We start from the raw sequence: 14,678 nt of genomic DNA, 5'->3' as shown, positions 1-14,678 counted from the left end.
AGAATATAGCCACTGTTCTAAATACACTGCATGCTTAGTCTAAGCCATTACATGTATGTTAATTGTCTTCGAATTACTCGATAGTTCCAGTGAAGCATATACACGTATGGCGTTGCATTAGGCTAATTGATCAAGCATTAGTGATTACAATCAAAATGGCTCATTCCATATCTCAAAGAACTAAACTTTCACTTTCAGAATTTTTGTATCATGAAAGTAAAATTAGTATAGCTAGATATGACTGTGAATTAATTGGTACTGTAGCATAAAATTCCCAGGATATGCTAACAGGGAGAAAAAGTAAAATAACCTCAAGCTCTAGATGCCATCTATTTTCATTTTGGCATGCTGCATGCATGTGCTTAGTACATGCAGTTGAGTATCACATAAAAACAGATAATTTCTGATGTAAATATCATTAATCAATAAAAAAAGTATTGTGCATGACTATGACCTCCATTCCTGTCCATTGATGGCTGGACTACTCAAAATCTCTGGGGTCCGGCTCTGAAAATGAGTACATGTGCATATAATCTGGACATTTGGTAATAGTCCCAATATATACCTTAGTACATAAACTAATGTGGAAAATCATTGAACCTTGATAATTAAAGTTATTACTAAAATATTCAAAACTAAAAATTTTCCTGACCCCTCAGAAAGAGCATGTTTCAATGCTCAGTGTGCTTTGCAAACTGCAGCTACTAGTTAGTTGTATCAATCATTCATCTCTTTTCTCATTCTCCCCATACACACTATATATATTTTGTCCTGTCAATACCCACTATATCCGCTGGTATCTATAGAACGTACTGAGAGAATGCAAAAGTACAAAATTGTCACTGATGTTATATGTATGTGTTTTCTACAGTAGTACTCTTAAAGACCAATCAAACCATATACTGTCATATGTCAAGTGCTATGGCTATGTTCTTTGAGAGGTTGCATGCTGTTGAAGTACTTGCACAGTTTCTAAGTCATGTAGTGTGACAAACGACAAAATTTGTACACATGAAAAAAACAAACACTGATACACATTTATACACACACACATATGCACACATAATTATTATAGCCACAGATAACAATCTTAATAAAATGAAATGCAAAAGTGTTAGTGTAACAACATAACATAAACTCTGAAAACAAAACACAAGACTGTAACTCATGTATCTCACACATTTTTATATGCATTAAGTGTAGCAACTGATCATGATAGCTTGTATACACTGCATGTTGAGACTGATCTATCTGGCAAAATCCATTTAGTCTTGCCATAATAAAAAACATAATAGCCATTTACGTAAATTAAATCAACCGGCGCGCGCAAGCCTAGTTAGGTTGCGTACCTGACGTCATTATTAGTAATTAGTTCTATTAATAGCATATTGCGTAAAAATGCCATATAAATACTCCTAATCACAGTTTGAGTTAGATCAGCCGGAATAAATAGCTGTTGATTTGGTGTGTCTGGACTGTCGGTGATTCACAGGAATAGACTGTTGTAGCTACTGTTGCGACCTATAGATACTCGGCGGCAGGACGCCGGCTCAGTTACTACCGATTAACGGCTGTACAACTGTGCGCGCTACTCAGAGTCCGCGTGCGAATACTCTATCAGTTGTCCGATATTTTCACGGTATTAAACGTTGTTTAGCTAATAGTTAGTTTGTCTACGCATAATGTATTTTAAAAACCCTGCAGTAGCTATAGTTATAGCCTTTCCAATACAGTGAAACCTCTCCAATCCGACGCTCGTCATTGGCGCGGAGAAAATTGGGTCAGATTAGTGAGGATGTCCGATTATCGAGATATCACATCGAAAAGTCTTTTTGTTATAAAACGATGTCTATAGAGGTATTCTGAAGTGTCAGATTAGAGAGGTTTCACTGTAATGAGATACTACTAGCTAACTAATTCATGTTGTTACAGCTATTTGTTTATTTATTTATTATGCTGAGCAGGCGGCACTCAGTGCTAGCAATTATAAACATAGTTACAATGTTTACATGCATACAGAAGTTAGGACTTCTAAATTTGCTGGATTTCATTAGTAAATTGGTCAATGTTATCGATCCGGCTGGGTGGTAGAGCGCTCCAATTACGAATCGATCTGAAATAAAAACTCTGCTGGAATATGTTGGTGGATGAAGTAGGAAGAATGTAACGTCCAGGATGATATTGTCTAGTGGCTCTTTCCATTTCTAAATAGTAGGATGGGATAGATAAAGAGTACTCATTGTGGATGATTTTAAATAGTGTTTGTAACCTACATATCTTATGACGTACTTAGAGACTTGGCCAAGAAAGCTGTTGTAACATATTTGTGATTGAACTGCATCTACTAAAATTATTTAAAACCCATCTTGCAGCTTTACGCTGCACTTTTTCTAGGTGTTGGGTATCAGTTTGATAGTATGGGTCCCATACAACCGCAGTATATTCCATTACAGGACGAATCATGGTGAAATAAGCTGATGCTTTTACTTCTGACGAGCAACTACTAAGGTTTAAAGTTTAGATGGCTTTAGCATCTGTGTTTTTTATGTGAGATGACCAAGATAGTTTATAATTCCAAGGTAGGAGTGTTGACTAGATGTTGTTAAATTGTAATCATTCAGTTTATAATTGAATAGAATATATAGGTGACGAAGATCTGGTGAAGCGCATAATAGTACATTTTGTTACATTAAAACGTAGTTGCCACTTTATTCCCCAGGCAAATAGTTGGTCAAGATCGTTTTGTAGTTGGATAGCATCTTCTTTAGTAGTAATGGTTCTGTAAAGTATGCAATCATCAGCGAATAGTCGTAATGGTGAACTTATGTTCTCTGTGATGTCATTAATATATATGAGAAACATCAAGGGACCAAGGACAGTTCCTTGAGGTGCTCCAGACTGAACAGATACCGAGTCAGATGAGGCACCATCTAAAACTACTTGTTGAGATCTTTGGGTAAGCCAGGTACTGATCCAGTGACAGATGTTATTAGTAATGCTGTAATGTCTGAGTTTTAGCTACTATAATATGATAGTATGTTTTAAGAACATGTTTCTAACTCCCTGTATTCACAGGCTTTTTAAGCCTTTTCACATGACTGTAGTGAGATAGCATTCACAGAATAAGAATAAAAACTCATGTAGTTAGCTGCAATTTTGAAGAATACAAGGTAGCTAGGAGGAGCAGGAAGCTGTACACTTAAATTAATTGACACTAAACAAATTCAAAAATTTTCATTTAAAAAAATATTTTGTGGTCTATATAGTGTTATGAGCATGCTACAAATGCGTTGCAGTTTGCACACTGATGAGAACTCTAGATCTTGCATCCTCCACTGACTTCTCTTTATATATATAGCTCTAGGGGCATGCTCACCCAGTTGAAAAATAACTATATCATGTCATTCAATTCCTTTCTGAATGATCTGTCAATAAGGACACGTCAACTTGATAAGATATTTAATGGTGAAAAAATTTCAAGGGTGTATAGGGCTGGTAGCTATAGATGAGTGTAAAGTGAAATTATAAACAGCTAATCAGCACAAGCGGATACAATATGTGACCCAGTCTGGGAAAACCGGTCTTATCACCCATGTCAGCAGATTGGATGTTTCACCCAGAACTCAAGCTACTTGAATAAACTACCTAATTTTGCAATAAAAACCAGCACAACTTGAGTGGTCTGGTTTTGCTGGCTGCCTTTCCCAAGTCCAGTGGCGATCCGTACATACAGTGTGGGGCCTTAATGGAACTCTAATCAGCCTGTGGATGGCTGTATGTGGCTGTACAGCTCCGTGTTTTTGAATAAATACCACCGCTGTGAATTTCTTGCATTTTGGCCAGTTTTTAGACCTGAATGGCCCATAACTTGGCCTAATTCATCCCTACGCCTTCCTTCTCAATTTTTTGAACAGCCTCTTGCCCTCCTTCCAGGTCCCCACCTCCCTCCCCTTTTGGAGCTCACCTGATACAGTCAACCATGGTTTAAAAACTATCTAAAATGGTAGGAAACTTAGCTGTTGGCTACTTGCACAGTAGATGCTCTGGAAGGTACGGAATTGATATAAAACTTGTGAAAATTTGGTACATATAGCTCCAATCATTGGCGAGCTACAACACTAAATAATTAAAACTGGCATTTCTTGATACTTTTAAATAGGCGATAAGACCAGTTTTCCCAGACTGGGTCACATATAAGTGAGGGAGCATGGTGTCAACAAGACATCAAAACTCATTTGCAGCCACTGTGTGATATTTGTATAGGTGAAAAGTAGTTAAATCAAAGTGGATATAGTGCTGGCACCAGTTATGAACGTGAACACCTATTTTACTGGCACTAGTCCATCATTTAAACGGAATATCAAACACGCTAGTTGTATCTAGGTGGGCTAGGGTTGATACACGTCCAGTATGCCCCGAGTATTTGACTTTAGGACATGTGTCTAGTACTACATACAGCTGTTACGATATATTCCCCAAGAATTCGACTTTAGGGCACGCAACCAGTCGGGTCTTGTACTTTAGAGCACGCAACAAGTAGGTATTAGCATCAGGGCACGCAACAAGTAGTTATTAGCATTAGGGCACGCAACAAGTAGGTATTAGCATTAGGGTTAGATGTGACTACTGGCACTATAAATGTATTGGAAAGAACACAAGTCAGGCTCATGCTCAGAGTTTATAATGATATGCTTTATAGCTCACTCATATGATTTTTAAATGTAATTCTTTAATCAACAGTCAAACTTACTAATTAAGTTTATATGTATGGCCTTTAAATTCTATAAGTCAATTTTATTACTTATGCCTAGTTGTTAATTATGTTTTTTCTGCATAAGTATTCTATTACATTGAAGCTTGGATTTAAGCTGTTCATTATTCTAATGCAAAAGTACGTACATTGATATTAAAATATTAAATAGTTAACTTGTGAACACTGTACTTGACATAAATGGCTGATGGTTTGGGGTTCTTTATTTAACGACCAACATTAATAACTATACAACATTAAGTCTGTAGTGGAAATGTCCCTGAAAATGTAAAACCTGAACATTTATTGCACATGTATAAATAGCTGCACAATTATTCATAAGCCTGCAGCATAGTCGGATTGTCAAATGTGTATAAAGCAATTCATATAGTACATCCCAGCATATTTGAGTCCACCAATTGGACACTACCATAGCACCATTGCACTGTCATAATAACTGTGACTGGATTTTGGAGAATCAGCCTTAATGTCACATTTTACAACTCAAATATTTATGATTAAAATAAGGCATTCCAAACTTCCAGTCAACAGTGACTAGAATCACTAGTCAGTACCTTGAATTACAACAAATTCTGTGAAATGTTTTATTGAGTGCATAAGTACTTTAGTGGTGACACATATACAGTAATTGTGGATTTCTATGTATTTCAAGCATGACATTACAACATGGTTTTCCAAAATCCGGTCAGAAATACTGGATAGGCATGTCCACACAAATTCAAATTAGGAATCAGATGTAAAAGGAATTCAGGTAATGTGTGAATTTGATATGTCCACGTGCATTATCACATAATGTGCATTATTGAATTTAATAGTTGGTGGTAAACGGTTGTGAAAACACTCATTTGTGCCAACCGAGAGAACAGTGAGTTTAACAATTGAATGAAAGGAATAGCTCGTAACACTTATTCTTGTGTTTATATAGCACCGCAAGAATTTTTACGAGTAGAGTATGAAAGACCACTGATGGTGTGTGAACAATATGGGATCGTCGTTCTTTCAAACTCTAAGAGCTAGCCACAATGTTGAAACACTGCTTCAACACATCCTTGCACTTTATCGCATTGTGCTCATCTGTATTTCTACCCTCTGTTGTTTACAAAGGTCACAGGCAAATGTATCAAGCCCTCACATGCCAACGAGCATTGCATTATTATGACGTAGCGAATCCCGATTTTCCAGCCAATTCATATTCAAATCACCTGTGGAGGTGGATTCTTGTAATCCATTTTCAATTTGAATCGCCTTAATACGCATTCCATGTAGACATGAGTAATTCAAATCAATACGCATTCAATTTGCATTGTTTTTGTCGTGTGGACATAGCTTATAATTATTTCAGAGCCATGGTAATGCATATAATGTATCGCTTTGTACTTATTAGAATACTTCTCTGATGGGAAAACGTAGAAAAAGAAATTGCAATCATCTATTGGACAAATCTCTACAAGGAACAAAGAGGTTAAAATCCTCTGACAGTGATGATGACTTGATAGCACATAGTGACTATGAATATGAAGAGCCTGCATACTTGACATTGACTTACCCAAATATTTTACCTAATATGCAAGAGCTAAATATAATCGAACACATTTCACCACATGTTGAGCCATTACCAAGAGATGGGAAATACAGAAATTGGCAACAATATTTGTCGTTACACTTTAATCTCTTACGGGAAGATTTTATAGCTCCATTGAGAAAAGGAATTCTGGAGTACAAAAATAATTGTGGTGTTGATACAGAACAATCTGAAATCAGAGTCTACCATGAGGCTAGGTTTACAAGACTGGAGCTGAAAAATGATGGAATACTACTTTGTGTCTCTTTTAAAGCATATATAAAGGAGGAGATACCACTAACGTGGTTAATAAATGGATCATTGCTGTGCTTTTCTTCTGATAACTTTAAAACAATTTTGTTTGCAACAGTGGCTAACAGAGATCAAAATTTTGTAAACGAAGGAGAAATACTAGTAAAAATTGAATCTGATATCAACTGCCTTAGTGTATTAGGTATAAACACAAATGGCTGGATACTTGAGCAGAAAGAATATGCAATGGTTGAATTAATCCCACACTATGAGACATATGCGCTTGTACTTAAGTCTCTTAAAAATACAAAACCAAACGAAATGCGTTTTACACAATACCTTATTGATTGCAATTATCACAGATTGTTCAATCCTCAATACTTGAGAAGAGACCCAGTTTTTAACATGGAAAGTCTGTTGAAAACAAAGCATCCAAATTACTATGACATTACCAATCCATATTGTTGGTCTTGTCACAAAGATACTGACCTTGATGATTCACAGAAGAAAGCAGTTCAACAAGCACTCACGCAAGAAGTGTCACTTATCCAAGGACCTCCTGGAACTGGAAAAACTTATGTCGGTCAAAAGATCATAGAGGTCTTGCTAAATAACAGAGAACAACAAGGAAATTTTCCGATACTGGTAGTGTGTTACACTAATCAAGCCTTAGACCAACTACTTGAGACAGTAGTTGAATTTAAAAAAGCAAAGCAAGAAAATCAAAAGTATCACCATGGTGGTTTGAAAAAAGATTTTTCATTTAATCCACATGAAATTGCTAGACTTGGTAGTCGTGGTAATGACAATGCTAAAGACTTTTCAGTTCATAACTTAGAATCAATAGATTGGATAATAGAGCCCAATGGAAACAAGAAGAAACCTAAAACAATAATAAATGACAAACAAACAAAATATTTGTTTACACTGAAAAGAAAGATAACAAATCTAAATAAAAAAATTAAGCGCGAAATGGAGTTTATTTCTGATAGCATGCCATCCATTCAAAATTTATCAAAATTCATTGATCCAGTTCATTTAAATCAACTCAAAAGTCTAAACCTATGTGAAAATCAATGTTTATCAGCTTGGTTGAAGTGTAATCAAAGCAGCTTTGGAAGAAAACAGCAATGTTTTCAAAGAAAGAAATCCAGTGATATTAAATGCAGCACTGCAAAATATAGTTACAGTCATGATCTTAAACATTGTCAAGTAAAGCCACAAGATGTTTACACTGAAGCTGAAGTTAAATCAATTACTGATATCACCATTCTCACCACAAGAGATAAAGAAAAACTGTATCAGTATTGGATGAAGTTGTATCATCAAAATCATTATAATGAGATATGCAGTTTGATTGATGATTATAATCACATACATGCTGACTATGTAACAGCATCTGACAGAAAAACTGTTGAATTACTGCAAAAGACACAAATAATTTTTGCAACTACCACAGGAGTAGCAAAGAATAAGCACATAATTAACAAAGTTAGGATCAAGATCATCATTGTAGAAGAGGCTGCTGAAGTGTTGGAGTCTCACATTATTTCTTGTCTTACAGCTGCAACTCAACAGTTGATTCTCATTGGAGATCATAAGCAACTACAGCCTAAACCACACGAGCACATCCTAGCATGCAAATACAGATTAAATATTTCTCTGTTTCAAAGGTTAATTGAAGCTGGTTTTCCTTGTGCTACACTTCAGCATCAACATCGAATGCGACCAGAGATTGCTGACTTAGTTCGTCCACATGTGTATCGTGACTTAAAAGATCATGACTCCGTTTTGGGATATGAAAATATTAGAGGCATTGCATCAAATGTTTATTTCTTTGATCATCATTACCCAGAAAAGCTAAATAGACGCTCTAAATCCTACTTCAATGAAGAAGAAGCAAATCTTGTTGCTGGCTTGTGCAATTACCTTCTCAAACAAGGTTATGAGCCCTGCAACATAACTGTACTTGCTGCTTATACAAGCCAAGTAAACTTGTTGAAAAAGTTAATACCCACTGCAGTCGAGGAGTTAAATGATGAGCCTATACTAACTGATGAAAGTGATGATGCACCAGAACCAGAAGAAATATCTGTTTCAGGAAAGGATGATGACATCAAGAATATTATAATGGTTACCACAGTTGATAATTTTCAAGGAAAAGAAAATGAAATAATCATTTTGTCTTTAGTCCGAAGTAATGAAGTTAATGCAGTAGGTTTCCTGAGTAAGGAAAATCGCATGTGTGTGGCATTGTCAAGAGCCAAACAAGGATTCTATTGCTTTGGTAATTTTCACAAGTTACTGTTTAAGGTATCACCCAAAACACCTAGTGTATTACACAGAGAGCCTTCTGTGTGGAAACAACTCTCACTTCACTTAACAAAGAAAAGGCAAGTAGGATCTGAACTCCAGTTGTGTTGTGCTAACCACCCTGAATCCATCACCACAATTACAAAGTGTACAGATTTTCAAAAGCTTCCACCAGATGGAGGCTGCTGGTTACGATGTAATGCTAAACTTTCTTGTGGACACAAATGTACAAGGAACTGTCATATTAAAGATCAAGAACACAAAATTTATCAATGTAAACAACCATGTTTAAGGAAGTGCCTGCAATGTGGTAGTCCATGTAAACAAAAATGCTTCATGAAATGTAAACGATGTGATATGCTAGTTAACAAAAAACTACCTTCGTGTGGCCATATCCAGCTTGTACCATGTTGGATGAAACCAGATGAATTTAAATGCCAAAGAAAATGTAACAAAACTTGTACCAATGGTCATCCTTGTCTACTCAAGTGTTCTGATGAATGCGGTGACTGCATAGAAACATCTGTTGAAATTCGTAGTTGTGGTCATGAAGTTACACTGTATTGTAGTGAAAACTATGTAAAGCCTACAACTTGTTCTAAACCATGTGAGAAAAAGTGTACAACTAATAAAAATCCTCACAAGTGTAACAAATTATGTTCTGAAATTTGTGGAAATTGTGAGTCTCTTGTTAAAGTGACATTACCCTGGTGCGGTCACAGACAGGAGGTGCCATGTTATATGCAACACAGACTGAAACATTATGCTAACAAAATTTACTGCAATGCAGATGTCACAAAAGTAGTCCCAAGTTGTGGACATAAAGTCACAATGCCATGTGGTAAAGATGCTGCAGCTTTCGACTGCTGTACACTAGTTTCTCATAAACTACCATGTGGTCACAGTAAAGGCATAGAGTGCTACAGATTACAAGGCATATCAAAACAGGATAAGATGTGGCTGTTAGCTTCAGAAAAATGCCATGTAGAAATTAAGAAGGTATTTTCCATATGCAATCATGTCGTTGACTTGCCATGCAGTGATAAAGACATTAAGGAATGTCCTGTTCCTTGTGATGCTGTCTTACTCTGTGGCCACCAATGTTGTGGAACTTGTCATAAATGCCACCAAGGAAGGTTACACAAGCCTTGCATGTTCCATGCTAATAAACTTCTCTGTGGTCATCAAACAACAGTTAGTTGTGGTAGCTCCATTTCACAACCCTATCCAAAATGTTCTTACCGATGTAAAAGATATTGTCCACACACAAAATGCTCCCATAAATGCCAAGATGCTTGCAAGCCATGCCATAAACCATGCACATGGAGATGCCGACATTACAAGTGTACAAGAAAATGTTTTGAAAGTTGTAATCGTCAGCGATGTTATTACCCATGTCCACATGTTAACAAGTGTGGTCATCAATGCATTGGAGTCTGTGGGGAACCATGCCCTAATGTTTGTAACATTTGTGATGAGGAGAAATTTTCACAGTTATACATGTCTTTGAATAGATTCAAAACAAAATACAATACCAAATACATTCAATTGGACTGTGGCCACCTGTTTAAAGTGACAGAACTTGATCCATGGATTGATGCTCGCTCAAAACAATTCCAATTGATCTCTTGTCCAAAGTGTGACACAATATTACATTTTTATCATAGGTATGGCAATGCCATTAAAAGAGTACATGAGAATATTAATGAAATACTTTGTGAGATCAATAACACTGCAACAGTGAGTGTTAGCTCAGCAAAAATAGAAAAGCTTAATGGCTTGCTTAGTGAAGATCTATGTGTTAATGAATTTGAAAATGTTTCATCATCAACTAAATATGTTTTTGATACATTTTATTCTTTAACATGTTTAAACAAATGCTCAGCAGGTAACACTTTAATTCAAGATTCTTTAGCTACTCTACTAACATATCTTGAAGAAAATGCTGAATCATTATCATTACAAACCATTCAAGATGTAACATGTGAACAAAGACGCATAGCACTCTGGATCATGACCTGCCAACTAAATAGTAAAACACTTGATCATGCAGACATGTCCACTATTGAACAGATTGAAAGTTTCATAACAAAGTTAGACTATGTACATCATAATAACCGACTGTTTCCTCAGAGAGCAAAAATCCTTTACACAAAATTATCAAATATAGCCAAGAAGCATAAGGTGGCACTGCTGGATAAGGACTATATACTAACTCCAATGTTGCCAGTAATGTACACTGGAAAATGGAGGCAATGTTGTGAAGGTCATTTCTATTGTATACCTCAACCACCTCCAGATATCTGGTGTGAGTTTTTGACTGCTCAAAGATGTCCTATTTGCTGGGAGCAATATGAAGAAGATGACGGTCATTTTGAAGACCTGATGGACACTGATGGAGAAAGTGATTGAAACATTTATATAAATCACATGCATTATATTAAGGATATGTGTATAAGGTTTTTTGTACTTTTAAGGGGTCAATGCTTGTGAGAGTTTTGTATTCATTCATAGCTACACAACTACATTTTCTGTACATGCACTTTAATGTAAACATTGATACTATATCAATTGTATTGCTGTCATACATATGCTGGAGCAAAAAGTAAATATTAAGTATATCTCAATAAACTCCCGTGACTCGTGTCTAGTCTGTTCCAAGGAAGCTACCAGTGATTTCTTTGAACGCTTGTGGTGTGAAGGAGTACAGTACGCAAGTTGTTCTAGTTTCCATTCTGAGCTATGGCTAATAACAGTGCTAATATTGTATTCTTCTGCACCTTGAGCTTAGAAGCCTTACCCAACGTGTTGAAACAATACGACAGTCAGTTACCCATTGTAAATGACACTTAGTCTCAATTTTAAGACCACCAAAAGACTATGTTATCAGCTATCAATAGAGTTCATGAGGAAACCAGTTCTAAGTTACTTGACCTTACTGCCAGAGTGAGTAATATGACCACCTTGAATAGTCAACTAGAAAAATAAATTAACCAATTGTTGCAGTCACTAGATCAGGGAGACCTCTCCTCCATTGAAATGAGTACATCATGTACTGAAATTTCAGTTAGTGCTAAAGAGTCCCTTACCCAGCTGGCTTCTACAATAATTTCTGAACAGCAGGAGAAAGAGAGGCATCAATTAAATGTTGTTATTCATAGAATCCTCTTCTGACTCTCCTCAGGCAAGAAAACAAGAAGGTATTGACAAGGTTGCCTCTATCCTTGATAAGTACCTAGGAATGAAATGTTCAATTACTAATGCTGTGAGACTCGGCAAAAAACTCCAAGGAACAAAACCTCAGCTACACAAAATCACATTAGCTTCTATTCAAGAAAAGAAAGCTGTACTTTGTAGGAAAATTCACTTTGCAAGGAAAGCAACCCTCAAGAAATTAAGAAGATTTTCATTACTCCTGACCTAGCACCAGCTGAACAAAAAGAAAAACAAAAAGTTAAGAGAAGAACCGGCTAACTTTAACAAGGAGGACAGAAAGTACATGATAAAAAAACAACAGAACAATAGTGCAGAGAGGTACCCGCTTACTCCCTCTAACTGCACTTATAATTGTAATAACCCCCATAAGCAATTATATTAATCAAGCACCTCACAAATCATTTATATTATTATCGACATATTTTAGAGGTATTAAGCCCAAAGCTGAATCATTTGTGAATCTTATTAGTGAAGAAGCCCCCAATTTTATCACTGGAACAGAATCCTGGCTAAACCCTTCAGTGTTTTCTATCCCATTAACTATCAAGTATTCCAGAGCTGATGGATACGGAGGTGTATTTTTTTCCTGCCTTACCAAGTTTGATTGTAATCAGATTGATATTTCCACACCATGTGGAGCAATTGCTTGTAAAATTTATCTGTCTAAAGATGAGCAGTTATAGTTGTTTTGACAGCATATAGACCACCGAACAGTGATAGAGATACATGTGAAACCTATGTCAGCTTATTGAGGAAATTTACAACAAGTATACAGATGATTTAATACGGATAACAGGAGATTTTAATTTGCCTAACATTAATTACTAACATTAATTGGGATGTTAACAGTGTAACTGATAATGCATATCCACTAGATATATGTAATATGTTGATTGATGTATTTAGCACTGGAGGCTTTACTCAACTTGTTACGACACCTACTAGAGGCCATAGTATTTTGGACTTGTTTGATGCAAATGATCAATTAAATGTTATATCTGGATTAAGTGATCATGAGATTATTAATGTTCAATCTTCTGTAACTGCTGTAGTTGTCCAACCCAAACCTCGTAAAGTGTATCTAGAGCCAATTTTCAAAATATAAATGAAATGATGTCCCATTTCTCTGACTCTTTCACAAAACATTAGTACTCCTATACAAGAATTATAGAACATTGGTAACAATCAATGTCAAACCTGTTTAAAAAAATTCAGTACTGTAACTGATAATTATTAATCAAATCACTCTCCAGTTCCATAAAGCATCCTTGCTGGATCACCACATATATCAGGTGTCTGTCTAATAAGAAAAGGCAACTGTATAACAAAGCTCGTTCATCTCATTCTCCAACAGACTGATCTGCTTATAAGGAAATCAAGAAAGTTACCCAAAGAGAATGTTGAAAGGCACATGATAAGCATGTTTCTAATCTCATCAGTTCAGATGATGGTAGTAATAATAAAAGGCTCTGGAGCTATATAAAATCAAAAAGGAAAGATCAACGTGGGGTACCATCATAGAGAAGGACAATCAAACTATCACTGACAGTTTTCATAAAGCCACTATTTTGAATGATCAGCTTCAGTCAGTTTTCACAGATGCTCAGTCCATACCAACTGCCACACTCGAGGGTCCTCCACTTCCTCATATCTCACCAATCAATATTACAACTGAAGGTTACTTCAACTCTTACAAGATCTAGATTCACACAAAGCATCTCATCTGGTACAGATGGCATACCATCAAAATTTCTAAAAGAAACCTCTGTCAGCAATGCTCTTGCCCTAGCACGTTTCTTTATATCAGGGTGAACTCCCTTTAGACTGAAGAGGGCATATGTAACACCAGCATGCAAGAAAGGCCTGCGTACTAATCTATCATATTATAGACCTACATCATTGACTATTATCTGTCTTGTGAGACACAATTGTTGGAAACTATTAATGACTTGGCTTAGGGTTTAGATGCAGGTTATGAGATTGATATATTATTCCTTGACTTCTTGAAAGCTTTTGACAGAGTGTCTCACACCTGTCTTTTACACAAATTATTACATTACGGAATCAGCGGTTCTCTACATAATTGGATTAAGAATTTTTAACTAATAGATGGCAACAAGTAATACTGGACAACTGTCACAGTGATCTATGTAGAGCGTCCTAAGGTGTCCCACAGGGCTCTGTTTTGGGACCTTTACTTTTTCTCTTGTATATTAATGACCTGCCAAACAATGTTTCTTCCACCATAAGATTATACGCAGATGATACTATTATTTACAGAATTATCCATTCAAATGACGACATTGATAAGCTACACTATAAAAGGATCTGATACATTTTTTCAATGGTCAAAAGACTGGTTTATGCTTTTTAATACATCCAAATGTGAACACCTAACTATTTTAAACAAACATGCATCATTAAACTCCACTTATAAGATTGACAACTTCATTATCAATAAAGTCAGATCAGCAAAATACCTTGGAATCACTATTACTCACAATCTTTCATGGAAAGAGCACATTACAAAAATCACCAGTAAAGCCGACTCATAGATCCTTTACA

General features: G+C 36.0%; 1 protein-coding gene across 1 annotated transcript; it reads left to right on the top strand.

The window, feature by feature from the left end:
- The first annotated feature begins 1,448 nt into the window (after window positions 1-1,448).
- On the top strand, window positions 1,449-11,518 carry LOC136263477 (NFX1-type zinc finger-containing protein 1-like). The gene is made up of 2 exons (XM_066058004.1): window positions 1,449-1,639; window positions 6,156-11,518. The coding sequence occupies exon 2, from the start codon at window positions 6,168-6,170 to the stop codon at window positions 11,307-11,309; it is 5,142 nt and encodes a 1,713-aa protein (XP_065914076.1). The 5' UTR covers window positions 1,449-1,639; window positions 6,156-6,167; the 3' UTR covers window positions 11,310-11,518.
- The last annotated feature ends 3,160 nt before the right edge of the window (window positions 11,519-14,678 follow it).

Source organism: Dysidea avara, chromosome 8 (assembly GCF_963678975.1).
Source record: "Dysidea avara chromosome 8, odDysAvar1.4, whole genome shotgun sequence".
In the NCBI taxonomy this organism is placed as follows: domain Eukaryota; kingdom Metazoa; phylum Porifera; class Demospongiae; order Dictyoceratida; family Dysideidae; genus Dysidea; species Dysidea avara.
This window is presented reverse-complemented; position numbering and strand designations above follow the sequence as displayed.